Raw genomic sequence first — 17,381 nt, forward strand, 5'->3', positions numbered from 1 at the left:
TTAAGTTCTTATTTTTCTCTTATTATTTGCTTTATAAAATATTTTTGGGTGGATTTGGAAGTTATTGCAAATTTTCTATTTTAGATATCATTTTTTTATTTATTTCTTGTAATACAAAAATTTAGATTCAGTTTACATTATGCAGCATTCTTATTTTATTTTATGTAATTTGTAATTTCACGGATTCAATCTAAGAAGGAAACACATACCTAAATCTTTGCTTAACTATATAACAGTTTACTACAGGACTCGAAATTTATGACACTATTACCAAACATTGAGAACTACTCCTCATCCCTGGCTAATGTCTCTGTTAACCCTTTCGGAGTGCATTGCCGTCGTTCAGCTGAGTTCGAACTATTATTGATATGGCATTTACCGATCCCAAGCGCTTTAAAAGCCTTTTGTCGGATTCACCAAATATTTATATTGCTTTCGCGCCGCGGCCGGGCTGAGGCAATAAACGCGGAGGCAAGGGCGCAATCACGATGGTAAATATTATTGTTAGGCCGAGGACGATGGGACAATGGAGATGTCACGCATAAAGGAATTAATGAAAGAAAATTGCTACCCGTTTCCGCAAGTGCACGCGAACGAGGGCTTGTTGCCAAATCCCGTGCAATAAGTGATCCACAATGCACTTTTGCAGTCATCCCCAACCCTCGAACAGGGTAATGGACAATTTTAGTCATAATATACTATATAGGCAATCAATAATTTTAGTCATGATGTATAATTTTAGTCATGATATAACAATGATACGAATTTTGTTATGATTAATTTTCAGATAATATCTTTAATTTTTTAGGTACAGGTAACCCCCGCATAACACGGATTCGCTCTAAGGGGCCATTCAAGTATTACGTAAGCACTATAGGGGGCGGGGGGTTGTTGATTTGCTTATTTTGAGTTGACATGGGGGGGGAGGGGAGTCTGGATGATGATTACGTCATAGGTAGTATTTTTATTTTTTACATTAATTGCAAAATGTTTACGTAAGCATGGGGGTAGGGGGTAAGAGCTTTGTTTAATTTTGCTGACAAGGAGGATGGGAGGGGGATAAATAGTTGTAATAAATCTGCTTACGTAATACTTGATCGATCCCTAACACGGTTTAAGACTTGAGACCATCCCTCTCATAACACGGTACTTTCGGGTTCGCATAACACGATTTAAGAATTGAGGAAAGTTTTAATAAAATAAGAAATATAGTAAAATCTATGAAAAACAAACTTTATTTAATCTAAAATTAGTAAAATCGTCGTACAATAGCTCAATAAATGTGATGAAACTAGTGCAAAAGATAACTAATTTGATATATAAATATTATTAGAGCGCGTACGTTCTATCAAAAAAAAATCTAGGATTATCCGAATCCGAATATATTAAATAACTCTTAAGCAAATCTTTAAATAAAATGTGCATAAAAGTTTAATAAAGATTACTTTACATGTGTAAAATATGTAAATATCATTTGGCTGAAAGCAGGTAATCGCAAATATATTTTTTTTTGCAAAAAATAATGCACGGATCTGGCGATAGTATGGAAAACTGCTGAGAGGAAGAGGATATCTTGCAGAAAAAGGATCACGTTGGATAGCACTTACTTGTTAATTATGACGAAAAAAAATCATATAATTCAAATAATGTATCTTACTTCTCAAAAAAATGAATAAATGTAACAATATTTATTATATAATCGTAATATGTTTTTTCGAATTCTTGAAACGTAACCTCTCTTTTTGTAATAGTTATTTGTCCCTTATAACACGGATTCGCATAACACGCTAGTTTTGTGGATCGTAACTACCGTGTTGTACGAGGGTTACATGTATTTAAGTAAATCGTGCTCTAGGCCGCCTACAAGTAGTTTGTCTAAAGCACTGATCGAGTCAGACAATTTTGTAAAAAAATTGGGAATAATGTTTTCAGTCATAAATAGGTGTGGTTAGTTGAAGATTTAAATATATATGAAAATAATGTATAATAAATGCTTGCATAATTTGATGCATATAAATAATTTAAATTAGCATTTTATTATTAATTAATGATGGAATTTCATTGTTTTTAAGGAATAATTCCATTTTTAAACTAAATTGCAAAATGTGATACGATTAATTTTCTTTGTATTTTATTATATAAATAAAATTTTGTAAATATTTGACAATAATGTTTTCAGTCAGATATAAGTGTAAATAGTTGAAGGTTTAAATGTGTAAGCAAAAAATGTAAAATAAATACTTGCATTGAAAATCAATGTATATAGTTTGTTTAAATAAGCGTTTGATAATTAATTATGGAACTTAACTATTTTTAAGGAATAATTCCATTTATGAACGAAGTTGCAAATTGTGTTACGATTAATAACTTATATAAAGAAAATTTTGTAAAAGTCGACAATAATGTTTTTAGTCAGATATAAACGCAAATAGTTGAAGTTATAATGTGTAAGCAAAAAATGTAAAATAAATGCATATTATTAGTTTAAATAAGCGCTTGATAATTAATTATGAAACTTTTCCGTTTTTAAGAAATAATTTCATTTTTGAGCAAAGTTGCAAATTGTGTTAGTAATAATTTTGTATATATTTGATAATAAAGTTTTCAGTCAGATATAAACGCAAATAGGTGAAGGAAATGTATATGCAGAAAAAGTGAAATACATAAATGCTTGCATTAAAAATGAATGACAATAATTTAATTAAATAAATTTAAAAAGTGATTTTGGTGCGTTTTTTTTACATATACAAATTTAAAATATTGCAGTGCAGTAAAGAGTAGATATTGTAGAACGTGATTTTCCAAATATTATTTAAACCTATAAAGATATAATAATTATTGTTCTTCATATTATAATATTTTTAAAAGTTAGTTGAGTTTGTTCGAATTTATTTGTTGTTTTATAAAAGAAAACACATATTACAAAATAATATATATATATATATATATATATATATATATATATATATATAGGGTGGACCATTTAAAAATTGAAACATAATTCAAAATATATGAACAAACATTGCTATTTATTTCCACTATAATTTAGTTTGATGTGAAGAGCTATGTTATTGCTTCTTTAAATAAATAAAAAAATATGTTTTTTTATATATATAGTTTTCAGAAACAAATCATTTCACAATAAATGACACATAAACTTTGAATGGCCCACCCTGTATATACTCTTGAAAATATCAGAAGAAAATTTGTCAGCATAATAAAAAATGAATAATAAATATTTTTTTTCTACGTTTCTACTATAAAATATTTATTAAACCACAATGCGTGATTAGTTAGTCATTAGATCATTTGCAAATATTTTCTTTATATATATAGAGAGAGAGGGAGAAGGAGAGAGAGAGAGAATGCCCCCTTATGTGTTAACAAGGGTTGCGAAACCCTGCAATATTGGCAAAGTGTCGTTTGCGGTGTAACCCATTGTGCGAATTGTATTTCTTTCATCGAGTATCGAGTACCTGTATCTATTCATGGCAGATCGAAGTTACGCAAACAATTATCGAACTAGAGCGGATAAAAAATTACTTTACGACCTACAAGTCGAAATAAAATATAGAACACTGACATAAATGTGTACTTAGGCACATGTATTAACTAATCTCGAGATTACATAGAGTAATCTAAGTTAAGTAGAAAGTTTAACCCTTATTGTTAGTTTATCACAGTTGCTTCAAAATTCTTTGAGATACCTACACATTTATTTTATTTTTTTTAGAACTAGTTACAATTAGAAATAGACAGAAATACTATGCTCATAAATTCATTATTATTATTAGAGAAATTATTTTTGTACTTTTGTTACGTAGTTATAGAATTTATTAAAACTCTCCGTCGATAATTCAGTTTGCTGGGTTATAATTTAACCCTTGTAGCTGTGGACTGATTTAAAACACTGATGTGTTTGCATATTATGTATTTGTTGCAGTTCTAATTACAATCACTGATTTGTTACTAAGTTATAATGAAAGAAGATATATTTATTTTTGTTGGTTATTTACATGTTGTTAAGCGAACTTTACTTTTTGAAGTGGATAACTAGTTCAATTAAAACACTCCGCTACCCCCTCTACCAGGGGTAGCAACCATTCCGTGTAAAGCTTAATGCCCTGAAGTTTGTCACCTTCATGGCCAATATAATAAAACGAAAAGACGTCCAAACAATTTTTTTATGTTTATTTCGTTTAGTTCGTTCATAATCCCCACAAGTGTAGTGTAACAATATATGTGTATATAAAATGAAACCCTGATACAAAGCCTATGAATGAAATAAAAATATTTAATTTGTGTTACATTTTTTCTCGTTGATCTCGTCTTTTTGACCAAATGACTTTAAAACTCTTTGTGAAAATATATGACACATAGCCATAATATGATATATATGTATATTACTTTGAATATTAATTCATAGTTTAATTTGGATCCATAGATATTCTGAATGTTAAACGCCTGCTTAAAATTTTATTAGACTCGAATGGTTATTTTACCACGATTTATAATCATCAAACTCTATAATTAAATCAAATAACACTAAAGTTGATATAGACTAAAAGACATTCTTAATATAATGTTAGTAATTCTTAGTAAACTCGCTACATCAAAATATAGCAAGTGCAATTTTTCACAACTTGGGGGTCGTTCAAATATTACGTAAGCACTATAGGGGGCCGGGGGTTTATTGATTTGCTTGATTTGCTTATTTTGGGTAAGAACTTTGCTTACTTTTGCTGACAAGGGGGAGGGAAGGGTAAATAATTGTAATAAATCTGCCTTCGTAATACTTGAACGATCCCATATCAATTACACCAAGTACCACTATCATTTATCCATAACTCACCTGAGGACACATCTTGCATTGGTACTTTCTACCAGTGGCTCCATTTGGTAATCCAGGTTGTCCTGCCATCTTGCTGGCGTTGATAGGTTGAGGAACAACTAGCAAAGCCCCTCCGGCTGGCGAACTGCTGTTGGAGCTTCCTGATCGACCAGGAGCGCCCCCATATAAAGCTGGTCCCAAGCCGCCTTGGCCATGATGTCCGTCCATGCGGCCATCGTCCATGTGACCTAAATAAAAATATTAAATATTAATTCCCATAATAATTGAAATAATTGGTATTCAAATTGACATAAAAATGATTAAATTTAAATGAATAAATATGATTCAAAAGAATAAAACTTCAGTTTTCTTATTCTTCGAATAACGTATGGCAAAATAGATTTATGCACTTCAAATTGTATAATGAATGGAAATATTCGAGGGAGTTAATATATTAACTTATTACATTAAATTTGATTGGAGTCTGCATACTTTAGCCACAACATTATAATTTGATTACATTTTAGAATATATAAATAATTACTTGTTTAAATAAGCAGCAAATTTTCTGAAGAACGGGTTACCTATAATTTTATTCGAGCTGTTATTTTGTTAGGGCCATAAGATAATGAAAAAGATTAAAGCTTTACTTATATATAAAAGTAAAATAATTTTATTAATTAATTTCGTTAAGAGTAGCGAATGTAATTTCATTGTTATAATATATGTTGTTTAGATTATGTTAGGTAATAAAGTATTGGAGAAAACCGATTTTTAGTTGGTTGTAGTGCAAATTATTTTCCATCGGTTTAATTGGGTAATTGAATGGGGTAGTGCGAGACACAGAGATCCAAATTGACTTTGAGAAATTATATTGTGAAAACCAAACCAATTATATCACAATAAATAAAACAAATTAAATAAACAACAATCTGACTATGTTCAGTAAAACTCTCAGCTAAGTTATAATTGCAGAAATGTATTCTTCTGCTTTTCGAAAGTTTGTCACCTGGTTGTTTTTATCCCATAGGGGTAAAATGGGACGACGAGGAGGCTGCCAGATCCAATGTCTTATTTTTAATTTTAAAAGAATTTTACGAAATAATGGCTCTATTATTCAAAAAATGCAAAATATAAATTTCATAGATATATTTTTAGAGAGATAACACTGTATATAACCTTGATCTGGTATTTTGTCAGAAATAATCATCAGCAGAGTTGGAATCTCTATATATTTAACCTATCTCTTGTAAAATAGCTCGTTTTACATCTTTATTTACTATTTTTTATTGCATACGTTTTTGTCAGCGTAAAGGTTCAGATGGTTCTATTTACCCCTTCCTCGTGTAAGCTTTCATAGAAGTTATAAAAGAAAACAGTTGAATCTAACTTAATAATAACAATATAAAAGCATATAAATGCCGTATACCTGGAAATTATATTGAGGTCTCGTAAACTAAACAACCAACAAAACTAACAACAACAAAAAATTGTTAATGATTTTCAAACATGTCGTTTATCTCCCGATAGCAACATGATAAGAATCAAGGAGATGGCTAGTTGTACATCTTGTTCCCTTTACTTTAAAATATTGTTGAAAAGTTCTTAACTTTACTTGTTTTGAGATATCGGTCGTGAACTTTTTTACCCGCTGACCTTATTGATGGCTCTATCCTATTGATAAACCGCGCTCTACTCTATTGATGAAACATTTTACTATTGATATTATTATTGCAAAAATCAGCAGCTAGCATTTCGATCTTGATTAATAAAATTTTGATTAATACACTGCCGTCAAACCATCATTTTATACAATTTCATTGAAATTACAGGAAAGAAACGAACGATTGGAAACGATGAGATTTAATTCCCACGCTATATATTATATCTAAAAATCATCCTGAGTAATCATCAGCTAAACAAGTTTTGTACTAATTATATTTCGTCCTCAGCTCGCAAATCATTGTGCGAAACGGGGACCATAAAACACGATATCATGACGCTTTTGAGTAATAATTATGCGAAAGCGACGCGAAGTCGCCAAGTGACGATGTTTGGGTGGAAGCCGTTCCGCGAATACCGAGAACGAATTTATATTAAATTTTGCCGCATGTGTGTCACTTGTATGAGTTATTGTTCCAGTTGTTTGAATAAACACATTTAGGATAAGTCGAGGGCGAGCGGCGCTCTCTGACACCGAGATCAAGATGCTAAAGGCACTGCAATGCGACTGTTTCCACACGAACAATGACAAGGTACATATTGCATATGAAAGCAATATTTGACAATTTCTAAGATTAATGTCTAATTGCACGCTAGGTCACTTTTAACAGAAATTAGCAATAGAAGGCTGAATGTCAAGACAAAAGCTATGAAAGATTTACATCTACATCTCCACATTAAATGCCTCATATCAAAGAAAATAATTACAGCTAATTCATCATATTTTATTTTCAATATTTCCAGATTTTTTATTGAACAGCGATTAGGATTTGAAAACCTCATGAGCAGCAACCCAGCGGTTGGCCTATCCCTATTGGATTATCACAATTTCTGAAATGCGGATGATTGTCGTATTGAAGCAACAATGCCCAGTAAAAACACATAAAACATGTTAGTATCTATATTTACAAGTGAAAACCGCGCCACTACTACTTGACATCAGACCAATCGAGACTGGTAACTAACCTAAAGCTTATTATTTAGAACCCTTAGCTCTAGGCAATCGAGAACATTTATAGTTATGTTTAACTATTGTTATCATTCTCTTACCCAATATACTTATCTAAGCTACAATTTTTTTCGAAAATATTTATTGATTTTAAATATATTTTATACCTAAATTTTAAATACCAAAAATATTAAAATTACATATAGATATACATTTTTTGTATCTATATGATATGAATGATAATAAGGTAATAATGTTAAGATTCGAAAATGATTCAGATTTATAGTTTGATATTGTAGAGTGAGTATTGAAATTCATGTCCTTTTTATTAATCTGCCAGGACTAGAGCGAGTATATATATTATTGGCAGGAGGGGTATAACATATGTACTATCAAAAACAAAAGTAACACAAACAATCTGATTCAACAATACTACAAAGTTAAGGAATTTCGTATCAACTATATCAGGAATGAGATTTGGACACACATTAAACATGATCCGCCTTTGGAGGATAAGATTACTACAAAATTATATGTGGCAATGTGGAGAAGGACTAGAAACATTGGACCATATCTTCTAGGAATGCATAAGCTATGAGAAACAAAGAAAAATAAAGTACCAAAAGCTGCAGCAGAAATAATAATAAGATTTATAAACACATAAAATGTAAATGAAATTTTGTAAATATGTAAATGACTTAATTATCAAAAAATCCACATAAAATAAATAATAATAGTAATAAAAAACTAGAGCGAGAATAATTTTAAAAACTTTTTCTACCTAGTTATCTTAGTTTAAAAACGTGTTTCTATCTAACTTTACCAGGGTGAAAAAGTGAAAGATTGTAGTCTTTCTTACTATATTACTTTTATACTAATTTACTATTTTTTGTTTTATAGAATTTCATAAAATGAAGTGACTTTTTACCTATTTTATTAGCGCATCCTATACATAGTGCAGTTTGTAGACAAAATTTCGTATTGTACGTATTTTCATCAACATCCGTATTTCAGAAATTGTAATGATAAATTTATCCAATAGAGATAGGCCAACCGTTGGGTTGCTGCTTATGAGGTCCTCAAGTTCTGATCGCTATTCAATAAAAAAACTATACATTTTAGAAATAAAATATGACGAAATAGCTCTAATATTTTTTTTTTGGTATGACGCATTTTAATATGGAGATGTAGACGTAAATCTTTCATAGATTTTGTCTTGACATTCAGCTTCCTTGCAACACTTGCAAATGAAAAACTACTAGACTGAGAGTATAATTAACTTCCCGTAGGGTAAATTATTGTAATCGTCCAAAAATCGAAATTGTAAATTTTTACATTTCTTCACGTTCTGAATGTTTCTGAACATTTTGGCATGCCTCAGAAAAAATAGATGTATGTATGCATGTATGAATACAATTTTTCATTTACGTTTTCGGGCGCACGGGTCAACCGAATTGAATGGTTCAAAAAACATTCGATTCCTATTGATAGGGAGATGTGCTGATTATCTTTTGGCAAAGGCAGGTCCAGCCGTTACGGAGATACGGAACAAAATGTGCAGAAAATACAAATCGATTTTTTGACAGAACGGAGAATGATCTAAAAAAAACATTCAATTTGTAATGACTGGGAAAAGAGGTGTTCAGTTTTTGGCAAAGACAGGTCCAGCCATTTCAAAGATACATAACTGAAATGTGCAAATAATGGCAGTTTTTGAAAGAACTAAGCGTCCGATTTGAATGATTCAAAGAACTTTCCGCTTGTTTCAACAAAATAATTGATTTTGGGAAAAAAAAATTTGTTTCAAATTTCTTTTTCAATTGAAAATAATTCAGATTTTAATTCTAATTCTGACTAAAATTCTAATATACTTCAAACAAATATTTTCAGCTTTGCAATTCAGTTTATATAATTCTTATAAATACTAGACGACAATGTTACAATATTTATAATAATCTATTTGAAAACATTTAATATTTGTCGAACATTATGCTACGTTACGGAAAGTTCCAGAAATTTGCTTTAAGGCACGATGCCATACACCACTAGTTTATTTTTCAAAATGTCCACAGTAAAATATGTTCAATTAAAATTTACGCCTTCGTGGAAGCTCCTTTACAAGAAGCTTATTGGAATATTACGACGAGTGTAAAAGAGGTCTCTGAGCGTAAAACGACACCAACTACATATTTGTGGACCTTTTGTTGTGTTCTTCGCGCGGTGCGGGAGTCGGCGATAGCGCTGTCAGACTTCGCGAGCAATTAACGGACGGTTTAATTACCAACGAGTGATGTCAGCGCCGTGCTCCCAACCAGTGTTACGTCATTATAGCAATTCGGGATCGGGGACTAATTTTATATCTAATTGTAAGTCAACTTTGAATTTTACTGCCACGAAAGGAATAACTAAAATAAGAGCAAGAACGCCAATAATAATAAATTATATATACGTTTACATCTACGAGTCACAATAGAAAAAGCGTGCAAGTTATTTCAAAATAAATGCTTCCAGAACCAGATATTTACAGAAATATAAGTTCAATAAATGTTGTTACAAATTTATTTATAAAATATTAGAAGCACCCAGGTATGTTCTAAATTGGCTGATCTACCAACACTTCAAGGGGGCGTCCATTAATCACGTGAGCGAGGTTTTAAAGATTTTTGGACCCCCCTTACCCCTTGGTCATATTTGGTAATATTCAAAATTACGTTATATCTTACTATACCCCTTCCTCCCCCACGTGATATTTTGTGTTTTTTTTCAAACCCCCCTTCCCTTAAAAACCTCACGTGATTAATGGACGCCTCCTAATATATGTATATAGAGAAACAGAAGGAATCACAAGACTTGCATCCAAATACAAGATAAACCTCGAAAACCATCCGAATCAACTCGCGAAAGACTTGCTTCTCTCAAACATCCCCAGAAGACTAAATACAATAAACACATTAGATTAGACTAGTCAAGATGTAATTCAGATAAATTATTTTTAACTTCCCGTATGATAAGTTATAGTTATTGTCCAAAAATTAAAATCGATTTTTTTTCATATTTTTACGTTTCAGACGTTTCTGCACCTTTTGGCATAATTTAGAAAAAAGAGTGCGCGTAAGAGTCACACGCGATTGAAGTAAAACTTATTTGCTACTGTACAAGATGGCATTTAAGTAAAAATAAATACATAATATAACAATTTTGAATAATGTTTATTAGTAATATGGTAACACTCGTGATGCACATATTTATTAGTGTCAACCATTATACACATTTATATAATGATAAATTATAAATTATATATTTATAATAGTATTAAACATATGTATAATATTTAAAAACAATAATGTAATTAAAGTCATACTTTAAATAAGACATGATCGGTTTGTCACTGTAATTAGCATTTAGAAATGAACCTTCATTAGATAAATAAAGTAATTGCTGATTAATAACTTCTATAATATTTGTTCACACAGTGGATTATGTTCAACAACGCCTAACAAATATTGTTTTCGCAACTTCACTCATCATGTAATAACTGTGTTTGAAGAACTTCATGTAATTAAAATTAACATACATTCATTGACTACGCATACAACGATAGATCTCTATTCACATACGCGACGATTAATCTCAATCGATCCGTATAGAAATGATACCTTATCTTATCTGCCGTAATGCACTTACGTTGCATTTGTACGGATTTACACCCTAGTTGCGCCTAAAGAAGTTTCACTTCAAAAAAATATGTGGTAGTGTGCATGTGTATATGTCTGTATGTGTATGTGTATGTATGTATGTATGGATACAAACTTTCGTCGACGTTTTCGGGAGCACGGATCAACAGATGTGAATTATTCAAAAAACATTCGATTCCTATTCATAGAAACATGTGATGATTAGTTTTTGACAAAGACAGGTCCAACCGTTTCGAAGATACAAGGCAAAAATTGCAGAAAACGGGAGTTCATGTGATTGATTCAAGAGATATTTGCTTCGTGTTGACGGTGAAACGTGCTGATTAGTTTTTTGCAAAGACAGATCCAGCCATTTCGGAGATACGAAGCAAATCGTGCAAAAAATAGCTGTTTTTAAGAAACGGAGGATCCGATTAGAATGATTCATAAACTATAGTTAGATTTTGGGAAGGCATGTTCAACAGTTTCAAAACTTTCAAAAATTAACAAAGATAAACTTAAATTGAGAACTAGTTTTTTTTAAATATCGAAAATGATTTGGTAGGGAAAGTTCCAGCAATTCGCCTTAAGGCACAATGCAATATACCATTAGTTTTAGTATCTTTTTCTCATACATTTTTCAAATTTAAAATGACTACCACTAGGTAACACTTTAAAATATTATCTTACATATCAGTCAATAAAATTATTGAATGCTTTCGCAAGCAGTTTAAATTCAAATCAAATTTATTATATTAGGTTACGTTCTTCTGATAATTATATTGCCATTTACAACAAAATAATTGTCAATCATCAATTTCGATATTTGGTATTGTTCTATTGGAATACTTACTTTAGTCGAAAAATATATAGAAAATTAATAACATATTATTCACACATCGGCAGTAAAGTCTTTTTGTTTCGTATAAAATGCATTTCTATTTGGGTTTTGTATTCCATGGTTTACAAATTACTAGTAGAACTCTTTCGTAAATAGTTGTAGATCAAATTTTAAATGGTTCTCTTCAAATTGCATACAATTTGACTCATTATTAAGTCACAATTGCTCAACTGTTATTTCTTCAGTCTTTTACATTACATAAATGGTCATGTATTTCTTGAGATTTTAATTATGCCAAGAGGGTGAATAAGGACTCTTATTTTTTAAATTAATCGTGTTTTTATAATTATATGCAGTTCGTTGATATATAAATGTTTATCGTTATGATAAACGTTCTGAAAATTTTAATAAGTTTTTCCTGAATTGTTGAAAGCTGTGTTTCAGAAGCACATCCCCATACCCCCCTGGGTAGACCATGTTGGTCTTCTTACATCCCGTTTAATAGGTGCTCCGGCCTATAGCATTATTTTCATACCATCGATAATTTACGACTGACACATCAGTGCATGAAGTTTACCTTTAATTTAACTGAAAGCAACACATTGCTTAACCAAACAATAGGAGTCAAGACGTCAAGTTACTTACATCAAAATAAGCAAGGTCGTATATAAGAGGTGAGGCAATATTCAACAACGGACCATGTAATTAAAAATGGATAGATCCACAACGATAAATCTTTGTAGAAACCACATGCAAATTACGACCAGATTTGGGATAGAACTCAATAAAATATCAACAGAAATAACAACTTAAATAGTTCGATGAATTTTATGGAAAACTATAAAGTAATTACAAGCAGGTTTGAAACAGATATACCATATGTAAATTTTATCACTAATTTATAACAAATTGTTATCAAATATCATATATCTTAGGAAATAAAAAAAATGTTTATAAATACATATGTAAGAAATATGTTATAAAAATCGTGTATTTTTGATGAAGAAATGAAATGTGCATAATACTGCTTGACCTCAAACTTATCTAGAAATAAATTTTACTTCAATTTTAAATATTTCCATTCAGAATTGAAAATCATAATAAATTTTCTGTATTTTTAAGCATGAAAATAATATAATTGTTTTTCATAAATCATAATATTTTATCTTGTTCGTCCCCAAATTACACAGATGAAATTTCATATTGAATATTAAAAAGCGAGTAAAAGAACTTCCACAAGCCTTTTTAAAAGATGAAAAAGCTAAATTTGTCTATTTTATGCTGTCTTGTGAAAAATAGTAAATAAAAAAGTAAATTAAGTTAAAAAAGTAATTTTACAAGAGATAAATGAAATAAATAGTTTTTCCAATTCTCCTGATGAATATTTCTGACAAAATATCAGATCAAGGTTATAGGCAGTATTATCTCTGTAAAAAATGTACCCGAGAAATTTATTTTTTGCATTGGTTACTGTTGCTTTTATTTCATAAAATCTCTTTAAAATTAAAAACAAGACATTGAACCTGTTTGCACCCTGGTACATTTTACCCCGCCTATAGGATAAAAAGGACCAAGTGACAAATTTTTGAAAAACAACAAAAAACATTTCTACAATAATGAATTAACTGAAAATTTTATTGAACATGGTCAAATAGTTGTTTGTTTGATACGTGTTATTTGTTGTAATATAATTAGTTCGGTTTTCACATTATAGTTGCTCTAAGTCAAATTGGAGCTTTGTGCCTCGCCCTACACTATAATATTTAATATACTCAACATATATTGTTTATGTAACATCGATTTCATATTAAATTAAAATTAATCTTTGAAGATAGTCTTATGGTAAGTATGACTGGTGGGAATCACTATGATTAATTAGATAATAGGCGGACTGTAAATTATAAACATCCCTTTATCATAAAAAGTGAATAAAACAACGATTTAGTTTACGATATATATTGATTTTTACTTTATAACCTTCTCCTTTCATTACTTTTGCTAGTCTCTCAGTTATTATAAGTTACAGGTATTTATATTCATACATTTGCACCCCTATCTCGGGTTAAATAGAAAAAGCCCTGGTCAAATCTTGATCATTGACATGCATCTTTTATCTGACGACTTAGCTATTTAAATATGAATAATATATTTCAATGTCAAAAAAATGATCAAGTACACCCTAACCTAGTACTTTTGGCGAGAGAGTAACCCAGTGGGCAACCACTAGTACACATGATGTAGCAATGTCCAGAAAATGCTATTATGCTTGAGATTATATTTGAGATCTATAACCTATAGTAAAAACTTGATATCATACTTCTTGGTATCGAGCAAGCCGAGGTTGTGATCGAAACTGGGACTAGTTTGTGAAAACAACTTATCAGAATAATTACATTTACACTATTATAGTTGTTTTTTACAACATGCCTGTGTAGTATACAATGTCCCTTTTCGGCCGACTATTGTAAATTCATCAAATTTATTGAATGTCCTATACTGGACAGTTGTAAATAAAAGAGATAATAATAAAAAAAAAACTATTATATTTTAGAAAACTATGTTAATTAGTCAGATTAAATAAAAAATGTTAATTCAAAAGCCTCGCCATGTATAAGTATACGTATATACCGCGTTTTAATTTGTTCCTATTACCACATTTCCTTTCAGGCAATTATGAAATTAGTCATTTTCTATAAATAATTAAAGTAGTTCATTTGCAATTACAATCAAATCAAACTTGATTTTACATGTGTCAAACTTTGGTTCGTAATTTACATCGCCATTAACTGCGTTTATTTACCGAGAATGGTAATAAAGCAGTTAAGTGTTGTTATACTCCTCTAGCATTAATAACATGAATAAACGTTCCGTCAGATCAGGTTAAGCTAGATGTTTAATAACATAATGTATGTAAAAAGTGAAAGGAATAATAGCTTGTCGGAAAGGAAGTCAATGTTTAAGCATTATTCTTGATCTTACGTACATTAGATCTACACGTACGAAACGAATTATTTGTATCGGTGTTGTCTTACCGGAGTATGGGTTAGTTGCACAGGTGCTTGGAAGCTGGAAGACGACTATTGTAATATTACTGTTTGTCAAAATTTTCCAAGTTCTGTATTCGAATAACTATAACTAAATCTAATTTGTTCTTGTATGTCCTTCTATCTATCCATCATTTTACAAAAACTACATTTAACTTTGCACATTAATAATACTGGATCATTCACGGAATGGATCAGTTTGGGTGTCATATTAGACAGGAAACTTGTTGTCAATTATAATTTCAATGTTGGAATAAAAAAAATAATGCATCTATTATATTCATTACTGCATTAATAACACTATTGATAATGTAATTACAATATGTCACACTTTCAGAGTAATGAAGACATTCAGTAATTGTTTTGACTTTATTATATGGATTTTTGAATGATTGGCAACTCAGTAGTTGTCCAATCGAATTATGACTAAGTAACTATACTCGAACTATTTGCTGACATTTTTATCATATATCTGCAACTATACCCACGAGAGGCGATTTTCATTTGAGGCTATATTTGAGATTTATAACCTCAAGTAGAAATTTGATATCAATGTTGCCTGATGTCGGGCTTTGGCGGTAGCGGGAATCGAACCAGAGAACCCGGGACTAGTTGGTGCCAGCCCACTTTCGAACCATAATGTTAAAAATAAGAAGAAATTATGTATATCGCAATCATAAGATCTACAATATATACGCTTCTCTCCTATTTAGTAACCATAAGCAAAACTTCTTTGAATTACAAAAAGTGCAAAGTACAGCATTAAGATTTATCATAAGACAAGCATGGACTAAAAATTATATTAGAAATATTTTTTTTCGTTAATACGCAAATTTATCTTTAGTGAGGCATTTTATTTCAAATATTTAAACAATTTTTATACATATATTTTAAATTCAAATTCGTTCTGGTGCAATAAGTTCAACTTACCATCCTCAATAATGAGATGAACATGTCAGATATATCAATTATAATTGTATTTAAATACTTATTTAAAATTTTTAAAGTAGAGTAGAGTATGACTTAAAGGTCCTAGCATAAAGATCCACTACCAATATCTCAAAAACAAGTGAAGTAAGAATTTTTTTAACAACAATATTTGAAAGTAGAAGGCAAAAGATGTGTAACCCGTCATCATCTTGATTCTTACGAAGTTGTTATCAGGATATAAACGGCCACGTTTGAAAATCTATTACAAAAGTATTTTCTTTCGTTGTTAGTTTATTTGGTTGTGAGCACTGTTGTTTAGTTTACGAGACGTTACTATATTTTTTAGATATACGTTATTTAATTGTTTTATAAGATGTATTGTTAGTTTTAAGTTAGATTTAATAGATGTTTCTACATATAAATGTTAGCTTACATATGGGTGGGGTAAAAAAGGACCAACTGAACCTTCACTCTGGCAAAGGTGTAAACAATAAAAATAGTAAATAAAAATGTAAATTCGATTAAAAAAGCAATATTATAAAAAATAAATTAAATTAATAGTTATACCAACTCTGCTGATAAATATATCTAATGTAATATCAGATCAAGGTTATATACAGTGTTATCCTAGTCAAAAATGTGCCCATTAAATTTATATTTTGCTTTAGTTAAGTATTGTAGCTATTATTTCGTAAAATTCCTTGAACATTAAAAATAAGAAATTAGATATGTTTTCCCCCCTGGTTGTCAAATTGGAACTTTGTACCGCGCCCTACCCTATAATATAAAAACAAATACTGTTAAATTTTTTTTAAGTTAGATTTTTGATATTGATTGATATAATACTACTGGTTTTATATGAAATACCGTCTAATTGCATATTATAAGTCTACGATTACATTAATAAATGCTAATATAAAACTTTTAACAAACCTTATTTTAAATGATTTTAATACGTTTTAGCATATTGTGATTATACATCATACCAATTCATTCTGTAAAAATTACAAAAATTTCCGATGTTTTTTTATGTTTGTGTATTAGTTCATTCATCCAAATACGTATTCATTTAAGGATGTTGAATGGAGTTCTGATAATTATCTTTATAAAGGCATAAAGCAATAACGAATCAGTCTGAAACCAATCGCCAAACTTGTTTTTGGAACGATTAAACAATAAAATGAATCACAAGTAAAACTCTGAATTCTTGTGTCGTCGATGTTATTGTGTCCGAACAAAGCTCGACTTTGAAATAAATTCAAGCTCTAAAATACTGCTTTTGTTGCAAATAATATTCCTGAAAGTATTTCAGTGAATTGAGAGTAATTGAAATTTTCTACATTTCTTCCATATGTAAATTATAAGAAACAGTGACATGCGAATTGTAATC

At 30.1% G+C, this 17,381-nt stretch overlaps 1 protein-coding gene across 2 annotated transcripts in view; it reads right to left on the bottom strand.

Moving 5' to 3' along the window:
* The window catches only part of LOC113377979 (zinc finger protein rotund-like), a 132,212-nt gene extending 127,257 nt beyond the window's left edge, over positions 1-4,955 (bottom strand). For both annotated transcript variants that reach the window (XM_026618459.1, XM_026618458.1), the window contains exon 1: positions 4,853-4,955. In XM_026618459.1, the coding sequence (XP_026474244.1) occupies positions 4,853-4,921 (69 nt within the window). In that variant the 5' untranslated portion in view covers positions 4,922-4,955. The remainder of the gene's footprint in view (positions 1-4,852) is intronic.
* Between the last annotated feature and the right edge of the window lie 12,426 nt (positions 4,956-17,381).

Source organism: Ctenocephalides felis, unplaced genomic scaffold (assembly GCF_003426905.1).
Source record: "Ctenocephalides felis isolate EL2017-DRISC unplaced genomic scaffold, ASM342690v1 CF-g0.4_SCAFFOLD_01886, whole genome shotgun sequence".
In the NCBI taxonomy this organism is placed as follows: domain Eukaryota; kingdom Metazoa; phylum Arthropoda; class Insecta; order Siphonaptera; family Pulicidae; genus Ctenocephalides; species Ctenocephalides felis.